Source organism: Pseudopipra pipra, chromosome 2 (genome assembly GCF_036250125.1).
Source record: "Pseudopipra pipra isolate bDixPip1 chromosome 2, bDixPip1.hap1, whole genome shotgun sequence".
NCBI lineage: Eukaryota > Metazoa > Chordata > Aves > Passeriformes > Pipridae > Pseudopipra > Pseudopipra pipra.
In genome coordinates, this window is record NC_087550.1 from 22,806,695 (window position 1) to 22,831,294 (window position 24,600).

The 24,600-nt window shown below is 41.3% G+C and overlaps 1 protein-coding gene across 8 annotated transcripts in view; it reads left to right on the top strand.

Moving 5' to 3' along the window:
- Positions 1–23,522, top strand: part of GRAMD1C (GRAM domain containing 1C) — a 51,263-nt gene extending 27,741 nt beyond the window's left edge. For 4 of the 8 annotated variants that reach the window (XM_064644372.1, XM_064644375.1, XM_064644374.1 and 1 more), the window contains 12 exons: positions 1,583–1,701; positions 2,862–2,982; positions 6,767–6,926; positions 13,687–13,833; positions 14,634–14,752; positions 15,837–15,979; positions 17,656–17,759; positions 18,445–18,624; positions 20,128–20,185; positions 20,699–20,809; positions 21,633–21,738; positions 23,299–23,522. In XM_064644372.1, the coding sequence (XP_064500442.1) occupies positions 1,583–1,701; positions 2,862–2,982; positions 6,767–6,926; positions 13,687–13,833; positions 14,634–14,752; positions 15,837–15,979; positions 17,656–17,759; positions 18,445–18,624; positions 20,128–20,185; positions 20,699–20,809; positions 21,633–21,738; positions 23,299–23,376 (1,446 nt within the window). In that variant the 3' untranslated portion in view covers positions 23,377–23,522. The other 4 variants (XM_064644378.1, XR_010428051.1, XM_064644373.1 and 1 more) reach the window with 4 other exon arrangements.
- The last annotated feature ends 1,078 nt before the right edge of the window (positions 23,523–24,600 follow it).

Sequence of the window (24,600 nt, forward strand, 5' to 3'; positions counted from 1 at the left end):
TGCTTGTGCCAGCTGCTTTCTGAAAAGCCCGAAACCTTTCTTGTGCTGGAAAACACCCGAGGGAAAAACCCCTCCTGATCTCCCGAACTGGGCCGGGATTGTCCCGGTCCTCGCACGCTTCCCTGAGGTTCGGCGGGAGATTGCGATGCAGCGCGGGGGTCCCGCAGCGGGGGCAGCGGGACCCCGATGGAGCTGCCGGTCCCGCCCCGGGCCGGCGGGAGCAGCCGGGGAAGGCGCTGCCCCAGCCCCCCTCCGGGCTCGGGGGCGGCCCCGGCCGGGCCCCGCCGCCGCCGCCCAGCAGGAAGTGGGAGCGCGGCGGCCCCGGCGGCGGCTCCCGGCGGGAGCGGGGGTGTCCCGGGAGCGGCGCTGCCCGGCGGGGAGCGCCAGGTTGGTGTCGGTGCGGGACAAGGCGCGGGCAGCGGGCGGGGGGAAGAACCGTGAGGCCGCGCATTTACATTCCTGCCCGGGGGTCAGCTCCTTCGTGTCTGTCTAAAATTGCGGGTAGTGTAACACTGTGCAGGTGAAACAGGGAGGTGGAGAGGATCATTTAAAAGCCCTTTAAATAATGCATGCGTATTTAATGTCATGATTTCATGCAAATAGTAAGCAGTACTTGTGTTACTGCCTCATTAGCACAGTCCTGTTCCCTTGATCAATATGAATTGTGGCCAAGACACATTTTCCAGTGTGGTGTCTCTGTTTTTTAAGATCGCTAGTATTGCTCTCTGAGCTCTGTTGAATACCAAAACCTTATTTCCTTTATTTCTTTCTCTCTCTTTTTTTTCTTCTTCTCTTCTCCCTGTAGCCCTTTACTGTTGAGGTGGACTTTGAAACTTGTTGCTTACTTTGCATAAATGAATGTTTCATACCGCTTTCACTTTCCAAACTTTGCATCTAAGAGAACTTTAAATATGTTCCAGTAGCTATGGGAATTCATGGAGCAGGGCAGAGATACTGTAGAGAAAGAGAAGATAGGTAGTAGTGAGTCAAGGTAATCCTGAACAAAATCATCTATTTTTCATAAAGAGGCTGCTGGTGGTCCAAAGTTTGGACCTCCTGTCTCACCTTGGCAAAGTGGGCAGTTGGCTGACGTGGACACCACTGTAGTGACTGAAACGCAAGCCTCTCGCAATTTGTAAAGTACTCTAAGCATCCTCAAGAAACAGGCAGGTAGGTATCTATTAATTAAGCAGTTTGTCTGGGATCAAAGAGGGAGTCCTTGGCTGTCTAATAGTTACTGATCTTGTGCTGTATTGAGTAAAAATCAAGAGGGAGGTACCTTGAAGGTATCTGTGAAATTATTGACAACACACGAAGCAACAAGTAGTGGCTACAAGTGTGTGTTTTCTTGAAATGCCAATCTAACGTCTGGTTAAACAGTGATCGGTTGGGAATAGGGAGTAGACAGGAGTACAGTTGCCCAAAATGCTGAAATCCAATCTTGGAATGTGATATCTAAATGCTTTCAGTGCTTTTCAGAATTGAGGTTAAAGGCTGTGGCGTAATTTAGACTTGTTGCTGTTTTACCTTCTGTGCTTTACTGTCCCATACTGTGGTTCTTGACTAGCCTGCTTTCTTTCAGAGGCTAACCAAGCAGGAATTCTGGCAGCTGGTACACCAGAGCTATGGTTCTGAGCTGGGTCTGAACAGTGAGGAGATGGAGAGCTTCCACTCATCATCTGAGGACAACGGGCAGTCTCGGTAAGGAGAAGCTATAAAGCCTGTTGAAACACTTGGGGAGAAGCACTGTCTTCTTTCTTAGAAGTTCTTTTGCCAAAGTACTGCTGTAGCCTTACCAGAAAAGTTAAGCCTGTAGTAAAAGGATGCAAAAATCTGACCTGCATAGACTGAGCATGCATAAAAACTTAACAGTGTTCATTTTCTAAAATAATGGGAGCGCAGTGGAGGCCCCCTAAGGAGGGAGGTAGGAAGATGTTGTTCTCTCTGCATCTGCTTGGGCAGATAGCAGCATAGGACAGCTTAAATACTGACTTTTTTCATGATGGTGTCTAGTCAGTACCTCTCTACCCTTCTGCAGTATGGAAGGGCTGAATGAAATGGAGCTATATATGATTTTCAGATACTTTTTTCCCTCCTCCCTTGACACTGAAACACTTGTTTTGCTTTGCTCTCCTGATATCTGTGGTGTTAGCTGAATATTGTGTTATCCTCAGCTTGAATTAGAAAACTAGAATAATAATAAATATAATACGATGGAATAATTGTAATAACAATGTGTTTTTTTTAAGAATTGCCCTGATTTTTTGTTTTGAACAAATGTGAATTAAGTTATGAACTGCCAGTGTCAATTAATAACAGCACTTTATGCAAATAAATATGATTCTACAAAACTGATCAATGTAACTTGTCTTTTTGCAATCCTGTGTTATCTATGTTTGTTTAGAAAAATTCAAGTTCATTGCAAGCTTTAAAAGATGTCCTATTAAATATTTTCTGGTTGGGTTTTTTGGTTTGTTTGTTTGTTGCCTGTAAAAAAGGCACAACTGTGCAACTCTGGAATAAGGGATGCAGGAAAAAAATTATCACACTTTGTTAATACATTTTCTTTCCAAATTTCTTCTAAGCTATCTCTGTTTCATCTTTCCCCGCAGCACTCACTATCTCTGTGATTCACCAGTGCTTGGTTTTATTAACCTTATGATCAGAAGCTGAATATTCTGAGAGGTGCTTAGGATGAGGAAAATGGCTTGAGAGATTAATGAGCTGTATGTGGGAAAAAGGAGTTGGTAGTTTTTAATGTTAGATTAACAGCCATAGTTTGAATGCAAAAATCACACATAAGCTTTCTCAGATTTTTCAGCACTTATCTCCAAAGATATTTTCCTTTTTGCCTTGGACAGATCCAGCATTTGTGATGATTCTGGAGAAAGGGATGAAAAACTACCTAAAATGATTGGTTTAGTTCGTGAACCCACACTTCAAGCAGAAGAAGAGTCACTCAACAGACACATGTTGCCAGGAGTAAGTGCTGACACAGCCTTTCCTGCTGTTTGTAACTGATAGGCATATATGCTTAACTTGTGTATCTGTAAGCATAGGAGGCATGGGGTTTGTAACTTCAGAAGCCTTTGAGAATTCAAGAATGTTTCTTGAATTTGAAAATGAACGAAATTCTGTATAAGAGAACATTGTTGTGAGTTTCAGCAGTGTCCTGTCACTTAATTCACTGCATAACCTGGCTGGAACACTGAGCCTTATGCCCTGGTCTGTTTTTATTGTTTCCTTTAAAAACAAAATTACCTGGTTTTTTTTTATCCACCTCCCCAGGGACCATATGTGTTTTTATCCAAGTGCTTTATGGAAGTAACACCTTTTTCACTTCCAGTGCTTTCTTACTTGTGGTATTTGTCATTTAAAAAGATATCTCTCCTGTACATAAGGTTTATTAGAGGGTAGTTATACTTTGTTTTCCTTGCCTTCAAAGGTCACTTAGCCTACTATTATGAATATATGACACCTTTTTTATTGAAATTTGTGGAAATGTTTCAGAAGGAAGGGGAAAACCTCCGCACTTGTTCTTATAAAGATGAGTTTTACTGTAATTCCTTGGGTTAGTAGAACTGAAGCAGCATGAATATTTCACTCATGTTCATTCATGTCATATGAATTTGTGAACATATTTGGCTGTTTGGAATGGCAGGTGCATTAGTAGCAATATCTGAGATGAGCACAGTGTCTAGCACAGTTGCAGGGACTCCTCTGTGTAGTTGTAGTCCTAAAAGGTTAAAAACATTTTCTCTTGGTTATTAGATATCCCAAAGATCTTTGAACAGCAAATGAATTACTAAAGCATTTTTTTTTTTTTATAAGCTTCACTAAAGTTGGGTACTGAATTGCTGTTTTTGCTTTGGAAAATTTGGGGAAGGAAGAAAGGAGATGATTTTAACAGCTTTTACTACTGTATAAATCTGGCTTTTGTCACTTCCTAAAACTGATCTGGAGGTTAAGTAGGCTTTAAATAGTTTTGCCAAAATCGAAGTTAATGGCTAGAGACTCATATCCAGCAAACTATACTGGTGTTTGTCAGATGTTAAAAGCTTAGTTAATTGCACGATGGGTATCCGTCATCGAAATCTTAGCAATATAGGACATTTTTGGAGGTAAGGCAAGCCTGAGAGGACTGTGGATGCTGCTGGAATTTTGGCTCTTTAGAATAATTAAAAATCTACACACGTAGCCTTGGTTTAGACTTGTAAGTCTTATTTGCACAAGAACAAGCCATTTAAAAATAATTGCTACATTTGGAAAAGAAGCCACACCCAGAAATGTCTCCTGTGAGTGCTAAATCTAATTGGGCTTGTTGGTAAGGAGGAATGCCTGGGGATTTGGTCTGTAAGCAAGGAAAAATGCCAGGATTCTCCCTTGAATAAACTGCCTTTAAAAAGTCTTTTAATTATAGTGTAAAAGTGCAATCTTGATAAATACATAACTAAACTGTTTAGTTTACTGTTTCAGAGTAACTAAAATGCATAATGATTGTGTTCAGCTATATGTGTCACTTGGCATTTCTCAAGAATGTCAACACTCTCTCCACAGCACTGGGATTACAGCATATTTTGTAGAACCACAAGAGCAATAGGAGGAGGCAGTGCTTAGAATGTATTTATCAAAAACCATTGCACTGATGACACAAAACACAGTTAATCACCTTCCAAAGACTGGAGGGAAACAGGCTTAACCTCACCTTTACTGCTCTGATAGACAAAGCAAGTCCCAAAGCTCTCTTCAGTGGAAAAATCTGAGTTGGTTGTAGTACTTGGCCCATCTTGGCAAAAATGTTGTTAATGGCTGTCTGTAGTTGATTGAAAAAAGTCTGTGTGGAACACCAGTTGTGGCTCATCTGCTTCTCTCACTCACTACATCGTAATGTGGGCCCTTCCAGTCCCAGAGCTTGCTGTTCGTAGGCTAAAAACCAGAAAAACCTTGGCACAGGTTTTAGCAGTACTGGACTAGCTCAGGAGATAAATGTACATAGGGAAGAAATTACACATCTTTATTCCAGAGACAGATCTAAAAATCATTACTCTTTAGTGTCAAGAAAACCCCACCAAACCAACCCAATGTCCCAACACCCAAAACCCCAAGAAAACAGTGTTTAGATTGATCAGTTATTCCAAAAGCCTCAGCATGAATGTCGTCTTCTTTGACATCATGAAAGGCTTTTTTGTTGGAGCTCTTGCTCTTATCTTCTGACTTGAGCCTGACTTCCCTGCTCTGCTTATAGCGTAGTAGGCTGCTGTGATGCTGCTAGTGGGAGCTTCACTTGTTCACCAGATCCTTAATTGATATCAAAACTCTACGAGAGTTCCTTGGATTTGTGCTGGATCTGTGTCAAGTTTTAGACTGTTCTATTACCACTAGCTCCTTTTTGACTTCCGTCTATATTGGTAAAGTATTTTGAGATTTAAATATTAGTTCTCTCCTAGATCCTGTTGTTTGACTGAGTAAAACTGTAGGCATGGTAGGTCCTTTCAATAGCAGCATTTGTTAATTGATCTGCTTTTCTGATTCAGTCTTTTTTTTTTTGACCTTGAAAGGAGTCTTTTTGTCTGCTTATACTGCAGTCAGATTCATGCCTGTTTTCCAACCACCCACCTTTTACCAATGGCCTTTAGTTGCACAAAAAAAAGTAAATGGTTTTTATTTTGAAAAAAGCCAAGAAATACAGGAAGTACATGATGACGGTTCAAACAGCAGATGCTTTTTCTTTCTTGAGTCAGTGCTGAATAATTTTACAGGATGATGATATTACAGATGAATCAGGACTACTCAGTTGAGGAGGCCTGATCATGTTTACTATGGTCCATGTACTGCTGTGTATGGGGGCTGTACTGTTGTTGATCCCAGGTGTTCCACTGGAGGCAAAAGGGGCTTTGAGGGGAGCTTTAGAATTAAAACTATGATAGAAAGCTCACAGATTAGCCTTTTGGGTGGAATTTTGAGATACACAAACCTTGTCCATACAGTTTCATTGGAGATTTACTTCTTGAAGTGTGCAATGGCACGTATGCATAGCCAACAGTTATTACAGCTTAGGGTTAAGAGCTGCATCATTGATTCAGTGGCTGATGTTCTGGGGGATTTGGAGATGGCAAATGACACTCCATCACTGTGTTTCTGAACAGTAACATTTTATAGGTAGGATGGCTCTAGACAGTATTTTAAAAGGGTAAAGAAGTCCTGCAAAATAAGAACCTTTCAAAGATGCAATTGGGATAATCTAATCTTACTGAAAGAGGAAGGCCCTGCCTATGTTTCATTGTGCTTCCCCTCCAGAGTGTTGGACCTTTGCTAAACTGGTAGGAAAAAAACTAAATTGATCAAAACAAAGTAAATCTGTGTTAGGTTAATGAATTTATATTATATATAGTATATAATTTATGCTTGTGTTGATGTAGGGAAGCAGACCAAACTGTGCAGGTGGGTGCCAGGGGACTGGATGGGGTGTAAACTGTCCCATTTAAGGCAGCTCTTGGTATCAACGGTACATACAAGTAAGTCTGTTCCTTGCTACCAGGATTTAGTGAAAGATTTAAATAAAGAGGAAGGGAGGTTGTCTGGGGTAGAGGAACAAGGGAGAAATTAGCACTTAACTGTGTGGTGATCAAGTAGATAGAACTTGTGGCTTCCTTTGTATGGCTGTCTTCTTTGAAAGTAACTTTCTCTTTGGGGTTTGGTGTGGGATTTTTTTTTTAACGGTCTGTGATTACTGATTTTTTTTTTTTTGTCCTCTGGGTTGTTTCAGGTGGAGGAGTCCCTAAGTGAGAAGCAAATAAAGAGCCCTCTAACGTCTTCAGAAAGAAAACCTGTTAAGCTAGTCAGGAGCAGGTCTTTAGAAAAGTCCTTGGACCTTAATGAGAATGAAAATCTTCCAGAGAAGAGCAGTGCCTCAGATAGTGAAGAAGGTAAATCCTGTAACAATTGGGATCTGTAAGACAACCTGACTTTGGTGTTCCATCTCACTTGTGGAGCAAGTTAGAGAACTTTGTGATCTTATGAAACTTGTTTGCTTATTTGTTTCATGGAATTGCAGCAAAAACATCTATGTATCTTAGTTTCTGGGGAGAAAAAAGAAGTTGCTGGGTGTTTAGAATGAACACAAACGAACTGTGGTTTTGATTTTTCTCTCTTGGTGGGTAGAGAGTTGCTACAGCTTAAACTAAGAAAAGTTTATTGACAATGAGGTGGTGTTAGTTCACTTTTTATGTTCTCACAGATATTTAAAAGATTTTTGTTTTGTTTTGTTTGCACTTCTTGGAAACTGAGGGAAACATTTCAGGCATAACAGTTCTTAAGTTTCTGAAAGATCTCCCCCATCCCCCTTCTTTACACTTCTACTTTCTTAAGGCTTGTGGGCTCCAGTGTTACTGATGAAGTAAACTGAGGAACTCACTGAAAGTCCAAGCAAGACAACTTCCCGGCTTTCAGGATAGTATTGTGCATATTCTGAATGTGATCTGAAAATGAAAAACCTTCATGAAAACCTTAATGAATATCTTGGAGCAGATTACACTTTCTGTGCCAACAGTTAGTGTCTTAATGGATCCTAATATACTATCCTCATAACTCATACCTCATTACCCAGGACAAGATGAGAAGAAACTTGGATACCACAGTGGTACAGAGATGGTAACTCGACTGTTACATGTTTCTTTTGATCTTCTCACCATAGGAGGGAAAGTGTAGCACTATCTCACAAAATGGTTTTGGTAAAAGAATTTTTGCTATGTCCTTGGGAGAGAGTTAGGCTGGAGCCTGCCTTCTACCTGGGCTGGATGACACTGAGACCTGTGCTGAGGTCCTACAGTAGCCCCTTGCAAGTTCTCACTTTCTAAGGAGAGCTTTTCACTTACCATGGGGAACTTTTCTGTGCTGCAGGGCTCTGGTTGTTCAAGCAGCTCACTGAAGTTGTGATGGATGTTCTGTTAAATATCCGAATCTTGGACTCTGCAAATGCCTTTAAAGTGAAGTGTGCAAAACCTGTACTGGTTCCAAGGTTATATGGTGGTGTGCAAATGAAAGACAGAAAAGCTCAACAGCAGCAGTGTGCTTAGTAGCAGCTGAATATTTCTTTCGTGTGTGAAAAGAACTAACTTTCATCACTCGTTGGCAGAAATAGAACAGTTCAGTTAATTGAGGCTGGTTCTTAATCTCTCTGGGAAATTTTGTATCTTACCCTTTCAGAGTTGACAACTGAAGTTGTGTGCGGGGGTCTTTATGTTGGGATCATTGAGGAGTCCAGGAAAGCTTTTAAAGTTATGGATTGAATTGGCTGCCTGCAAATTGTGATTTTTGCCTGGGGATATACTTTTTATTCAACTAATTTTCCTTTTGCTCACCCATACTCCTTCTGTGTTTGCTGGAGTTCAGATTCAACTTGATGCATGTCAGATTTTATCATTTTTGTGAATATACCTAATTGAACAGGATGCTGTTTATGCCATACTCCTACACACTTAACAAGCTTCACAAATTAATTTACTCCCTTCACAGGTGTATCTTTGAGAGCAGCAGAAAGTTTGGCCTTTGGATGTTTTAGATATCTTGCAGTTTTCCTATCTTCTTAGTACCACATCTCTCTTCTGGGTTTTATTTTTTATGGGAAAGGTCTCCAGTGGAACTAACTGAAAAACAGTCCTGTTGTCTTTCATGCTGCTAGCTGCCTGAACAATAGCAGTAAATACTCCCTGTCATCCTTGCATTAGTGATGTCGAATAAATAGAACATTTTAAACTGGAGATGTCTCTTTAATAAAAAAACGACTGACTTCATGCTGCTTTTCTTATTTCTCCTCCCTCCCCCAAGACTAGTCTTTTATTCAGAGCAGGATTTTCTAGACTCACAGCATTAATCTTTTCTCTCAGATTCTTCATGCTTAGAATTTTTTTCTTCTGTTTCTGTCTGTTTTCTATTGCAGTTGCCCCATACCCTTACAAGGTGAATTCCTTCACGCAAACGAAATAGCTTTCCTACATGACAAAGCTTTACCCATGCGATTAATTTCTCTTGTGTCCTCTGGCTCGTACTCAGGCTGCCCATGGAGGTGTCCTGGCAAATAAGGTGAGGGGCAAGCTCAAAACTCTTGTTCTTCCCAACACTAGTTCCATTGTCCGAAGCAGTTCTCACACTGGTTACTTTGGGGGAAGTAGGGTGTGCATCCCACTAGGCACCACTGGCCTATGGACCTGCATCTTGGCGCTTTTGTCTGGCTTCATAAATCGGAGTATAAATTCTTGAGCCATGACAAACTTTTGGCTGAGCTAAAAATTAATATCTGTGGTCTTAATTGTAAATTTTAGAAAACGAATTTTAGTTCAAGCATGGAATACACATTTCCAAAACAGGGCCAAGAGGTTTTTTTTAATTTCCTCTAATGACTCTTTTGTATGTAGGGTGGGTTTTTTTGGTTTTTCCTTTCTTTCATTGGCAATGTTCAGCTGCATGAAATACTTCAAAGAAAAAACGGGAAAGCAGGAAATTGGAAAACAATGTTTTCTATTAGAAAACTTCACTGTATATGAGGGCATAATAAATTTCTGATCTCCTTGCATAACTTGACAGATTTACTGCATTGTTTCTGTTTGTACTAATAACCACCTTAAATGTGCGGTCTGCAGGAGAGTGTAACTGTCTGCACTGTGGTGCTGTGAGATGGGTACAGCAATGGCTTGACCTTTCTTGGAGACAGGGATGTATGGGGCATACAGTGTTTGAAATACAGGATGGTTGAAATTGGTTCAGCCTTGTGTTGGTTTCCCCCCACCCCAAGATAGGAAATTTTGGATAGAGTATATGTAAGGAAGAGTAGCCCTGTTATCTTGTTGGCATTTTAATCAAAATACTGAAAAGACATATTTTTTTTGAATATATGTCTACATCTATCTGTTTACACAGCTGGTTTGGGTTGTCTAAAGGCAAAAGGCATAAGGTTGAGGGTTTCTTATCTTGTGAACTGGAAAAAGCTAGCATTGAGACAGTACTTAGTACCTCCCCAAATTAATTTTGTACTTAGTCTTTTAAAGTATAGGAGAGTTCTCTGAAAATGGCTAATTCTGCTGATACAGTCTTCAAATGGATGATGTCTGGAACATGTTCACTTCTAGGAACTGGTTTTATTAACTTGATTTCAGGTGTATCTGGTTAAAGGCAGAACATCTGTATATGTTCTTCATGCAGTGTGCACTTTTTTCCCCCATCCCCAGTGGTACAGAAATGCTGAACAGTGCCAAGATTTGCATACCTTTTTTTTTTTTTTTTAAGTCCTGATCCTCCCCTAACTCCGTGGAGTGGAAAAATCAGCATCCTTATTAATTTGTTTGATAGCCTTTGCTCCTATCAGTTCAGCTTTCTTAACTTGCTTGTGGTGTGTGTTTAGCTTTCAGCTGTTGGTTGTTGATGACAATTTTAAGAACGAGTTTTTTTCTTGCTGCCCCCTTCCCCCACCCCACCATTTTCTGTCTCTTTTCTTGCACTGCATATGTTTTTAAACCTCTACAGTCACTGCTACCTAATGGTATTATATTCAAACATTATTTCACAGCTTGCCTTGCAGTGATGAAAATGACCTTATAAAGTGCAAGGCAATAGAGGGGGAGGGAACAGACTTGCTGTCTTCAGGCTGAACCAGGACACTCTGGGTAATATATTTACTTCTGGATTTCTGGGTCCCTAGGGATTCTTACCCAAAGTCAGAATAATCTCATGTTCTTTTATCAGACAGCTCCAATTCAGCTATAAATGTATTCAGGCTAAGAGAGTTAGTGTTGATAATTGCATGCTGCTGAGGGGTTAGAACTACATTAAAAGCGAAGGAGTTAGACTGATCTCTCTATACCTGTACAAAGCATTTTGTTCATAAAGAATATTTCTAAGCCAGTCCTAGGTCAAATGCATGATGTTGCTCTAGTATAGAGGTAAATAAAGGCAGATACAAGTTTACCTGTGTGAGTAAAAACAAACAAAACAGTAGACCAATGTGCATCTTTATTTGTAGCGGAGGTAAGTGGTTAAAGCTGTCTATTCAAATTGCAAGCATGTCAATTGTACACTTATTCTTTGCTGTGCTACTGGTTGTGCTTGCTGCTTTGTCTAGGTTTTTTACAGGTAAATTTTGAGAAACCTGGGTGAAAGTGACTTGAAGCTTGTCAAGCTCTTGGTGTATGCAGCAACTTGCTTCCACAGATGTGGAACTCAGAGCAGCATTTATACATACATGCACCTTCCAGACCCGTCATCTAAAAGATTTCCAGGCTTTCTGGAGAACAGCTGTTTGAGTCCTGGCATCTAAAGTAGCTGATAGGCCTGATATATAAACCCAGTTTCAGGCTGGAGTTTCTGAAAATACTGCTTTATATGCTAACAACATTTTTTAAAATTTTTTCTTTGTTTGTTCTAAGAACTGAGAGGGATTAAAGTAAAAATGTATTTCTCGATAGACACTGTCATGCACTTTGTACTTCATTAACTATTCCTTGTTAAAGACATGACTAGATAGAAATAAAGTGTAAGTAAATCTACTAACAGGAAGTTTTGTGCAGACCTGCTAGTGTTCTTCCTTAAGACTCACTAGAAGGAGGACAAGCTTCTTGCATGAAGTGCAAAACAGCTCAGTAGCAAAGTCTGCACCCTAAGGTATTAATGCATGGGCTTTGTGCATATCATAAGTTTCTGTGGCTTACCAAATTACCTTGCATCAGCACAAAAATAGTAGCTGTCCTCAGGCATTTCAGGTGATCGTGACGTTGTGCCGTTTAGCTAAGGCTTACTGGGGTGGAGGTAACTTATATTATCTTGTATTTGCTAAAACATATACAAATAGCTGACAAAGCTTATCTGATGCATGGTGACTTGATCATGTGTCTGGGCCTTTGTATTTTCATTTTTTAAGTGGTAGCAGATTTCTTGGGCATGTCAAGGTCCAGCTGAGTAATGCTCAACTGGAGTAACTAGGTTTGAATTACCTGGTACCTGACTCCACATATGTTAGCTGATGCACAGTAGGCAAAAGGGATGTCAACATCAATATCTGAAGCTTCCTGTTTCTTAGTGATAGAGAGGAAGTGGTGGGTGCACTCTGAAAGGAGAAGTCTGTAATGCTGATCTTGTTAACTGAGGTCAAATTTACAGTTCACTTGACCTGCATTTTGTTAGAGTTAGATTTGGCTGGGAGAGGAAATATAGTGAGCATAAGCTGAAAACTCAGGCAGAATTTCTGGCTTCCCACAGAATGTTTCAGCACAGCAGAATTTGTATTCTGCACATAATAACTGCATATTGACTGGTTAAATAGGCCTCTTGAAATGTGTGTTTGCTTTCTGTCCCATCTTGTAATTGTGTGGAATTACAATTGCATAAGCAGAACATGGCACAGGAAGGAAGTCAATCTCTTGTGCAAGCACAAAAATACGGCACTCACGCTTCACTTTTGGGGTCCTACATTGAAGCCTGAGAGATCAAAAAGAACTTTTTTTGAGGCAGATGTGTAATGGGGATTTTTAGCAGGCTAGAAGCAACACTAGAGAGGAAGTCTGCTCAGTCAGAATTGGGTTTCGTTGGGGACTGCTGTGGTGTTTAGTTGCTGCATTTGCATTTATCAATCCTGACTTCTACTAAGCAGTAATGTTTTAAGTGCTGCAACTTTAGCTTGTAGGCAGTGTGTGACCTATAGCTTGATATTCAGACTACCTTTGTGTTGGTGGCTGGCACTGACCTTTCCTAGCTCTGAGCAGTCATTTGTATTAGTCGAAAGGTTAGGCATCCTAACTGTCTGTCTGCTGCAAGATTTGCTTTTGGGCTTTTTATTACATTTTAGTAATATGTGTGTGTGTGTGGGGGGGAGCGTTTTGTGGTTTTGGTGATTCTGTATAAGCAGATTGAGCTGGGGCTGGCACAGGAGACTGCTTGCCCTCCAGGATTGTAATTCTGTCTCTTATCTCTTGCAAGAGTGGCTGAGACAACCACAAAGCTGAGTCATGCCAGCAACCACCAAGAAGCAGAAATAGCAAAGATCAGTGCTGCAGTCACACAACACCTCTGGGGTGCTTGGTGGCTTTGAAATGGGTGATGCAGTTGAGCCCCTTGGTGCATTTTTGGGACTGCAAAATGGAGCAGGGTACCTCCTGTGTTCCTGTTAAATAGGTATGGAGGGAGGAAGGGTTTGAGGAACTGTTTGTGAGTCTACCTGGTCTCTTAGACTGTGGACGCTACCAGCATTACAAATGTTAAAAGCAGAATTCTGAAACTAGCCACAGCTGAGAAGAAAATTATTATGGTTTCACTGTCCTGTTTGCTTGTCCTTTGTACAATAGGCACACATATTAATAAAGATTATGTTAACTTTTTGTCTTTCCCCAATGTTTCCTGTAGGATTAGTAGAATACTGAAGGCAAAACTAAGGAGATAGGATCTTTTGATGTTGATTTATGAATTTGCACAGGGAGATGGTGGGGGTGGTGGTAGTGGTGTATGTTTGAAAATCAGTTCTGGACTTTGTTCCTGAAGGCAACCAACCTATCAAATCACATGCCAATATCATTACTGGGTTTCTGAGAGTGAGAAACAAATGTTGATGTAAGCTTGGGAAGAATTTGAGCTGTAATAAAGCTTAGAATAATATAAAGGTGCTTCATAATACTGTTCTTAACCTGCTCTCTCTGCCTTTCTTAGCAGTGAAGGAGACAGTCTCTGAGAATGATCTCTATGGAAGACTTTTTATAAACAGAGTTTTCCACATCACTGCAGACAAGATGTTTGAAATCCTTTTCACCAATTCTCACTTCATGCAGAGGTTTCTCAGTTCCAGGAGTATAGTAGGTAATAAACTCTTCTGCCTTCTTTGTTACAAACTACCCTGAAAATTTTGACCACTAAGAATTGCTAAATAGGGCTAAGGTGAATTTTAAGTTTCTTCCTGCTTTAAAAGAATTTTGAAGCTTTAAAGTTTCACTACGAGAGAGGACATTTAAAGCTAGACTGTTGCTTCCATAGATAGCAGATGTAGATCAATCATATTTTGGAGTAAAAGCCTTATTTCAGAGTACCTTAATGCAAAACTGCACTTTAATGCCTGAATTTTGGGTAGGCTATTAAGTTGATGCATTCTGTGGGGTATTTCTCATTACATTGTGTCCCACAAATAGTGAAATTTGTATGGCTGGCACAATCATTGCATCTTCTTAAATGATACTCACAGGCCTTAATTTTCTGGATGAGTAAATTTTATTCACAGAGATCAGAAGAACAGAAAATTAAGTCAAAAAGGGTAATATTTATTCGGTGTCAGCTTGGAAGGCAAAGTGGCAAAAGCTTTTGATAATGCTGAGTGAATCTATTCAACTTTAAGCAGATGGGAAATGACATATTTTCATTTAATTGCGTATTCTTTTCTATACCCTCAAGTCTCTTTGAGTAGACTCAGGTTCAGCTACTTAGTGCTTCCGCTTTGTTCATCCGTGAGCTACAATTTTCCCCTCCCTGAAGAAAACTGCAACTATTTGGAATCAGTTTTCTGTCTTTCTCCCCACTGCTGTTCTCAAGCTGTTAAGATATGATTGGGCAGGGATAATGCCTTTTAGGTAATTTGTATGTGAGATTTTGCATAACTTCTCATCTAGATGCTGTATCAACCCCTTGGAATAGAGATTCCAATGGCAATCAGTTGAGGACTTTGACGTACACTGTAACGATTAACAATCCACTTTGTGGGAAGTTCACAACTGCAACTGAAAAGCAGGTACTGTGTGCGTGTGTGTGCCTGTCTGGTGCCCTTTAAAGCAAGGGAGATGTCAGCTCTCTGGTCTGCCAGAGTTCTGACCATAGATTAAAGTTCAGTGAGATGAATGTGGATCTGTAGTTTAAACTTGGCACCTCTAAGCCCCTCTCAACATTAGTGAGCAAATGGTCATGAAATCAGAGAGGCTTTCTACCTTTGCAGATGGCTGTAAACTCCCACAGAGTCTGTGGGGAAAGGTATTAACGCTTCTTAGGAATTGGGGGATGAAAAGAAGCAATTAAATGCTTTGTGTTCATTTCTGGGCTCCCCAGTACAAGAGGTGAAGAGTCCAACAGAGGGCCACTAAGATGATGAAGGGACTGGAGCATCTAATAGGAGAAACAGCTGAGAGCTGGGAATGTTCAGGCTGGAGAAGAGAAGGCTCAAGGGATCTTACAATGTATAGAAGTATCTGAAGGGAGGTACAAAGAAGTCTGAGCCAGGCTTTCACTACCACGGCTGTCAGTGGTGCCCAGTGGCAGGACCGAGGTGATGGATACAAATCGAAACACAGGTGATTCCTTCTGAACGTCAGGAAACACTTTTTTACTGTGAGGGTGAATGAGTAGTGGAACAGGTTGTCCACAAAGGTTGTGGTATCTCCTTCCTTGGAGATACTGGAAAACCACCTGGACATGGTCCTGGGCAACTTGCTCTAGATTGCCCTGCCTGGGAACAGTTTTTGGACAAGATGGCCACCAGAGATGCTTTCCAATCTCAACCATTCTGAAATTCTGCTTTGGGAAAGATGCAGGTCTCAAAGAAGAGCTGTGGTAATGAGTCAGTGGCCAGCCTTGCATCTGGTACTTGAAGTGGTAGTGGGGAAGTACTACTGCTGCCTATGCTGGCTGTAGCAGGAGGCATCTTCTCTTTTCTCACCCTATCTATATTTGACACTCTTAACTGATTTTTATAGTGGTTCTTCAGGCTTCCTCTCTATTTCACTTATAGTTGGTTGGTCTAGCCTAAGGAACTCAGGCTGAAAGAGGGGAAAAAATTGTGTACCATGAATATACCTTCTTATTTTTACTTTCTTTTATGATAGATCCTGCATAAACAGAGCCAGAAAGGCCAGTCTTATCAGGTGGATGCTGAGGTACTGACCCATGATGTCCCCTACCACGATTATTTCTACACTGTGAACAGATACTGTATCAGCCGCACGTCCAGTCACAAGTGTCGATTGCGGTGAGCCTGGGTGGGGCACAGTGGGAGGGGAGAAGCCAAGGCACAGATCTTACAGGTTGATGATGTGTGCTTATTAAAAAAATGTGCCTGTCAGCAGCATAGAGATTGTCAGTTTCTCTTGAAGTTGGAGATATCTTCCGAAACATAAGCTTGCTTTATTCCTTGTCACATGTATGCTGTATTTGGATCTCATTAATGCAGTGAGAAATGAACTCGTGTTGACTCTGAGGTACAGAACTCATCTCCAACTGGGTTCTGACCAGCCGTGGGTTTTGGAGTACAGCTGTGTGAGTGGGATATGTTGGAACAAAGTGAGATGTTTTATTACAGAATTTCCTAGATATCCTTGCTGAGGGCCTGCAGAGGAGGGTGGTTTCACCAAAAGGTGCAGGAAAGATGGAACGTACTCAGTTTTGGTGGAAGGATACTCAACTAAACTATACCTAGATAGGAGAGTTCCTCTCCCATTTGTTGAAAACATTTGAAGTGATCAAGTTCCATGTTGAGTACATTTCCATGGCTCTCTGACTATGTAATCCTTGGTAGTTCTTGTGTTGTCATTAGTAAGACCTTGTATCTCAAACTTCAGCAGGAAAGGTAAGCAAGCCTGGATTCTATTCTGGCTTATTTCAGGATATAAAAGTAGTATAAGACTCCCTCTCTACTGGGAGGAGAATGGAAGAAAAGTCCTTGAACAACTGTTCTAGATTATTTTTTTGAGTGAATCACTTCCTCTTTGAGAGCTAGGTTTGTTTTATCTGAGAGACATGACAACCCTAGGGTAAGAGTAAAATCTTAGGTTTCAACATGGTACACAGACTAGGCATGTACAGAATGAAAGGCACATGGTGATGTTACAGATGGCCTTATACTGTGTTTAAAATGGCTCAAAAACTCCATTTGAAAGATTTCATTTTGTTAGACTAGAAACACAGTGGGCTTGCATTGATGTGGAAGATTATTTGAAAAGTTGAAAAAAGTGTATTCTAGGATGGTCAGTGTTCTTGACTGAAACTGAAGTCACAGGCTATCTTTTTGTCCCTTATGGAGGGCTTTGGGATTCACTCAGTTGCTAGAAGCATCCTTCTGAAGGATTCTACTCCAGTTAATTTTTGTTCTGGAAGTGCTATTGATTAGCTTGACCTGGGGAATGCAAGCCAGGAATGCCATTTCCCCTCTATCATGCTCACAGAAAGACAGATTTTAATTTCTGTCTACTCAGGGTGGGGTCTGAGCACTTGATTTGTGAGTGGTGATAATGAATTTTACTTGCTGCTTTTGAAGTGCCCATGTAATATATATGTGTACACATACAAAGTAAAAATCAGGACTTTATGATCTGAAACCCTGAATCTTATTTTAAATGTATGTTAAAATGAGAATGCTTCAGTGGGTAAAAATGGTCTGCTAGTCTGAGTCTGAAGGAGAACAGTTTAAAGTGTTTCCCATAGTTTGGACATTCAGATTTTGAGGCTTTGGCTAGAGATGTTGTCTTTGCTACTGTCTATTTCTTGTGTTTCTTCAATGAAAGTGCTGCCCAGGTGGAAAGCCAGGGCAGTTCCAGTTGGTGGTTCAGATAATAAACATAATCTAGAGGCCTGCTTCTGATGAGAGATTTCTGTTATCACTGTGATGCCTAGAAGACCGCTCTTTCATTATTGCATTCTGTTTACTAGGGTTTCTGCAGAAGTGAAGTACAAAAAACAGCCTTGGGGCCTTGTCAAGACTGTAATCGAGAAGAATACGTGGGGAGGAATACAGGAAAACTTCAAACAACTTGGTGAGGCATTTTCTTCTTTGTGCTGGAGTAAGGAGGCTACCTTTGCTCTGTATGTTTTCACATCTGTCAAACTTGGTTCCTTAAAGAAAGGGTTGAAAAAAAGACACCTAAGCAGTCTCGAAGACAGAATTTCCTGTCATCAATATATCTGCCAGTTCCAGGGTATGAAAGAAGCTAACATACTTTGTATACCTTGTATACCTTGTCAGAATTGCTTTCTGAAGGAAACATGAAGAGCAGCAGGAAAGCTGTTACTCTCAACTGCATGTGCTTATCTCTAAGCATTTCCTTGATTGTGCACATGAAAAGAGAAGCAGTGGCACTTGGCAGGCTCCATGGATATGTCTGTTAACAGCCTGGCCAGCCACGGCTTCAGGCTCGCAGTCTAACACAATTCCTAGTCTCAGTCTAACAGTGTTTTGCAGTGCTCTTCCGGCTGCTGTCTTGCATATCATTAAACAATCATTAAAACAATCTCTGAAAAGTGTTCCAAGTGCCCTCTAGCAAAGAGGACAGGTGGTACAGGTCAAGGTGTAGTTTGTTAGACCTGCTTTAAGTTTATTTACTAGAAGATGCACTTGTTCCTCTCACTGCCGCCCTCCATAACTGACATTTTAAGTCTTCAGTGCTAAGCTTTTCAGCTTTGCTTTTGACAGTTCAGTAACTATATTTTTTTCCACTGCAGAATCAGATCTCCTAATGGAGGAATATGCAATTAATCAGTCCATAGAAGACTCTGGAAAATTAGTTGCTCTGAGACGAAGACGACGCACTTTACACCGAGGTCTGGCAGAATCACTTCCCAAACGCTCTTCCCAACATTCCTCTGGTGACATGGGAGTAGAGTCCCAGGGCAGCATAATAGGTAGGAATTTTTATATTAAGTGTTTTCCAAAAGGTGTGTTCAAGGAAGCACAACTCTTATAATAGTGCAAGAGTAGCACTTGTGTATATATTACTCATGTCTTTATTTAATCAGTGTGATAGCAAATGCTTTAATATGTTCAAGTTTGCATAAAGTAGGTTGGGAGCATGCATAGTCACTTTTAACATTATCTCATGAAATTAAGCTTAATATCACCTTCAGTTTTAAACCTAAAATGCTGCTCTCAATGTGCATAAGATTAAAATAAGATTGAATCAGGAAAAAAAAATTAACCTGACTCTTGTACAGTTTCAGAAAAATTGCTTTGTTTCTTCAAATAACAGCATACCCAAGTAATGAGTTGATTCAACTTTGTCAATTGTGTCTTGGCCCTGTCACCTCATTTTTGTTTTTGTTTTTTTTTTTTTTTTTAATGTTAAGTCTGTTTCCCATCTGCTTCTGTAATTTCTGAGTCACTGAAGTACTTCTTGCAGCTCCATTGCCCTAAAGCATGACAGACTTGGCCACTAACACATACAGTATTAGCTATACCTAGAGAGATCAGAAACATCTGTGCATTAATGTGTACCAGAGAATGGTGGATTCCATGACAGAAGTTGAATTGTAAACACTGAAGTAGGAGCAAGTGCACTTCTCTGAAGGGAGAAGCAACACTGAGTATAGCACTGAGAGAATATTTGGATCAGCAGCATGTGTAAAGGACTGTTTACCTATCTGAAATTACTTCTTGATTACTTAATTTTGCTACTGCTGCTCCACCTTTTCAGATGAGTGTGTCTGTCTCTGTATACACTACAACTTTTGTGTATGTTCTTTGTCCAAGGCAGGAGGTGTGAGTGTATGAAACTGTAATTACATTTAAAGATCAGCCTGCCCACCGTGGTAGGTGATTGGTGCTCAGTTTGGAGAGGGCATGCACACTTCCTCTCCCTCACAAGCGTCTGGTCCCTGTTGCCTGATGGATAGCAGATAGTCTTTTGAGAGGCTGTCTTCAGGACAATAGATAAACCAAGCCAGTAATGATGGGACAAGTCACAGGAGAACTTGATTGGCACTGGTTGTCAGAAAGATTAATGTGAGCATGAGAACAAGCAGCAAAGAGCCACTTTGCAGCCTGTCTCTGCTCATGTGTGACCAGCAGTATATGTGGTGAAGGCATGTTAGTAATGGATGGACTGTAGCCTTCTCAGGCTATGTTTAGTGATACCATGCCCCAGTGCTGTGTTGTCCCCAGCATACTGGGGTAGGGGGAATTCTGATGGGAGAGCCTGACTGTTCAGCTTGACTTGTTGGAGATGACTGCAAAAATGCCTTGGTGAATGTTGGAGATGATCCTGTGCACCCACATGATTTGTTATTTTTTTCCATCAGAAGCTGTTGAGCTATTCTCTGTGAAGTGTTGGGCACTGACATATATCTGCAGGCATCCTTTAGGAATGTTCTTCAGTACTTTTTAACCTCCTTCTCTTCCATGCCCTATAGGAAGGAAAAGAGATGCAGTAAGTAGGACCACCACCATCATTGTAGTAATGAGTGTCTTGTAAGTACTCACTTGCATTAAAATGTGGCTTGACTCAAGCTCATCTTAGTCTTTATCTGTTTTTGTCTGTTCCTCTTTTGCATGTCAACATTGCATGTTAGCATAATAAATCTTAACCTAATTTAACAAATGAGTGGAATACTGGGTATAGGAGGGGAATGAATTGACTTAGAAATGACACTTGGAATGAAAATGCTGATTTGCCAAACTACTCTACCTTACAGATTTTCTTAGGTCTGATCCTATTAAAAAAAAAAAGTCTAGAATTTACTAATTCCTAGTTTTAAAAGTTCCTAGAGCAGATACTATTGCTCTTTCTGTTTGTTCCTATTCCACAGCTTAATGTTAACTGCTAAGAATTGTTTGGATAGATCTCTATTTTCAGTATAGTTCTGCCCTACACCTTTTTTTCTCCCAGAATGACTGTTTCCTTAGCTGTTTTTAGCCTAGATCTTGTTTTTCTAGCATTGCAACCGAAATTCTTACGGGACTTGATTTTTGTTCTCTCTACAGTTTGCTGCTCTTGGTCTTGCTGAATATAACACTGTTTCTCAAACTGTCAAAGATAGAGCATGCAGCTCAGTCCCTCTATCATGTCCAGCTTCAGGAAGAAAGCTCTTTGAAGTAAGTTGAATTCACAGTCTTTGCTTGCTTTCTTCCTCAGCTTATGTGAGAATCTGATCCAAAGAAAAAAAATCTAAACACTGAAATTCAGTGGCAAGTTTTCATAAGTTGCTGGGGCTTGCTGCACTTCTGTGGTCTGTGTTGAGATCCAGGGACATGTCTGACTGCATCTTGCAGTAACAAGTTTCTCCTTTGACAAGCTGGTTTTTGGGGAACATTAACCTTAGTTTGCATTTATCACCCTGCTGTGACTCATCTTCTGTGAATATCACAGAACCGAAGTGTTCATTCTGTGTGAACCAGCATGATCTCAAATGTAATGTTAAAGATTCATTTAACTTGTTAGCTTCTTTCTGTGAGTTTCCTGGCAAATCTTTCCCTCAAACTTACATGTTGCATGCCTTTTGTATTCGGACACAGGAAGATGTTGCTTCCTCTCTTGAATACAGTATCAATAAATAAGTTAAAAATCATAACCTGATGTTGAGTCTGGAAATGGTGTGGTGACCTCCTGTAATGACCATCTCACAACTGATTAGAGCAACTTTATTTATAAGAAAGATTTTGCTCACTGAAGTGTGAGAACTTGTTGTAGATGTAATGTGAGCACATTTTTTTTCTTAGTGGCTGTTGTCTACAAAGGTCTGAAGCAGTATCTTGAAGGCAGCAGGGATTGGAATTCAACTGCAGGCAGCTTTTTCTGTGGCTCTTGTAAAAGGATGGTTTTGGTAATGACAGAGCAAGGGTGGCAGAGAGCAGTTGTTTTCAAAAAGGTGTCAGGGTGCTTGTTTCATGTTTCTAATGTAATATCAATCTTTTTCAGCATATCTCCAGAAATGGTATCAAAAGAAGAGATCCCTCAGTATGATAAGGAACAGGTTAAACATGTAAAGGGAGTCTTAAGAGACTCAATTGAAATGCTTGAGCAGGTAGGTCTGACAGTCTTTCTCTGGTGATGTTCTTGTTTCTCAACAACTCAAGTTTTCTCCCATATGTTATCATACCTTTTGTTTGATGTCCTCTGGTATTAACTAAAGTTTTCGTGATTCCTTGATCTGTTTTGCCATAGGCTTGAATTTAGTAAGTAGGCGGTGCTTATGTTTCTGATGTTTTGGATTGGTTTGGTTTTGGTTTGGTGGTTTGTTTGTTTGTTTGTTTGTTTTTTGTGGGTTTTTTTGTTGTTGTTGTTATTCTGACTAAGATATAAGTATTCACGTCAATTTTCTTAAAACTTGTCAAGTACTTGTATTGATGAGAGGTGTTGATGCAGTTCTGAATCATGACAAAGCAAAGACTGGAGTGTTTCAAAACACTTTGCTTTCTAGGACTCATGTTAAGACGTCTTAAGTATTTTCCCACCTCTTATGGGGTGTCTTTGTTCAGGTTTATCCTGGCTTTTGCTCCCCACTACTCTTCTAGATATTGGCTAGAGCTTCACTTAGCTTTGGTGTCAATGGGCCACCTAATCTCCAGTAAAAAATAAATAACTGCAGACCATATGTTTCTGAGGGGCTCCATAGCTATAGAATTAATCCTTCTTTACAGTAACTTGCTGAATGCTGTTGTCTCTCTGATCCTGAAGTCTATGCCTGGTAAATCTCTGGCTGAAATTTCAACTCAGTAAGTGAGGGACAGTAATTCATGCTTTAGTTTTAACTTGCAACCCATTAATGTTCTGATTTTAAGTTCCTTTATTAAACCTTAAAATGTGATGGAATATTAGGAAAGCTGTGAGGGAAGTCCACGTGTACCTCTATCCATCACCAGTTTGCTCTGTGTTCTTGTATGCATTAAGAGTGGGTAGAAAAAGAAACCATTTTTATATTCCTTATTTAGAGGTGCCTCTGCACACAGTATTGCCGTTAATCTATTAATTAACCACTTTGATCACAGCATGGTTTCCATGCCCTTTTCATTTTCTCTGCTTACTATCCAAACAATTCCTAATTCTGAAGTGTTAAGTGCCTTTTGAACACACGGTGTAAAAAAAAAAAAAAAAAAGGTGAGAATTTCACCACTTCTTTCATCCCAAATAACACTTTTTGCCTGGAAGTTCTGACACAGTGCCTGTTACTTTGTGTTTTCTGAGTGTTGTCAATAATCTAAACACATTTTGTGCACCAGAATGCACTAGGAGGGCCAGGTATTAAAAGAAAATTCATATTTTGCTGCCATGTTCCTTAGTATTTGTTATGAACATTATCTGTGACTAAAACTGAGTGGGGTGGCTTATCTTCTGCACTGTTGTCTGGTGAGGTGTTAAGACTTTATCATCCTGGACTGTTACTATTTATAAACTGCACAGGATATAGCTGTTAGGAGAGCACAGTAAGTCAACTGTTTATGGAAACAGGGAGGAGGAAATCACATGAAATCTTGGAGGGGGAAAAAAAAGGAGTAGGGAGACATTATTTTCCTGATACCACTCACCCATGTAGGAGATTAACTTAAGTAACTGGGGGGGGGTTGTGATGGTTGTGTCTTCACAGCTGAAGACTTCCCTTTCCATGCTCCAAAGAAGCTTTGACCACTTGAACAGGACACAGAGCAGCAGGACTGAGAGTTAATACCACATCAGCTTTTTGTTCAAGACATGGGAAGAAGAGATGTGTGTGTGTGAGGACTTGTGGGGTAGGGAATGTAACTGTCACCTTTGGACTCCTCACTGTTTGGCTCAAAAGCTGTACAGAATAAAGGTTTGTGGAAAAAGTAAGTTGGGTTCTGCATTCCCCAATAGCTTGGCAGCCTTTTCTGTCCTGCCAGCCCTCCACCCTGGGGGGTCTTGCTAACGACGACAGGGGTGCACAGCTCTTGGATCCTGTAGTGAGTGAACAAGGGCAGTTGTACTGCTGGTTAATGGATCTGCAAATTCCAGAGGGGGGAGAACACCCTTAGCAGAGAGCAGGGCTTGTCTCGAGAAAATCACATCTTTTTCTGTCAACTTAGAAAATGACCATCAGTGAAGAGTCTTTTGGAGAAAAAGAATGATGGTGGTTTCTCAGCCACAGGATCTTCATATGATTTTTTTTTTTAGCCGTGGAGACCTTTTTAAAACAACGCACCATTCTAAGGATGAACATGCCTAAGATTAATAAACAGGAAAAAGCTTGATATCTGTTGCACACTGCAAGCTTTGGCAGTCTGCCTTCTGCCATATGTTTCCAGCTCTCCTAGAGAAATTTCAGCCCTCGGTATTTTCCCTCCATCGAGGTCTGTGCTTCAGCTCTGTAGCGCCGTGTGCCCACTGATGATGAAACACCTTGAAGTACATGAAACCTGCTTTTTCTAGGCGGGTTAAAGGGAAGAAGATGAACAGAAAAACCCCAAAGCCAGTGGAACGCCAGCCTGCCCGCGGGGTGGCCCATGGTTGTGCTGTGTGGTGCTCAGCCTGTGTGGCGCTGGTGCGAGCCCGGGGGGGTGTAGGTGTAGGGTGTGGGTTGCGCGTGTGGGTCCCACAAACAGAGTCCTGGGGCCACAGCCCTCCACGGGGTGGCAGATAGGGGACTGTCCCAGCCTTGTGAGCGCAGCCGGGGGAGCGGCGGGGCGGGACCGGGGCGGGGCCCGGCGCTGCCCCCGCGCCCCACGGCCGCCACCTGTTGCGCTGCCCCTTTAAGGCAGGTGCCCCCGCGTCACGCGCGGCCCCGCCCCCCCGTGCCGCCATTGGGCCGCCCCCCCGTCGGGCCCCGCCCCCCTGCACACCTCGGGCGCGCGCGGCCAATGGCGGGCGGGCACTGCCGGGTGGGCGGGGCCGCGCGGGGCGGGGGCGCGGCGGGCGCGCGGCACCTGCGGCG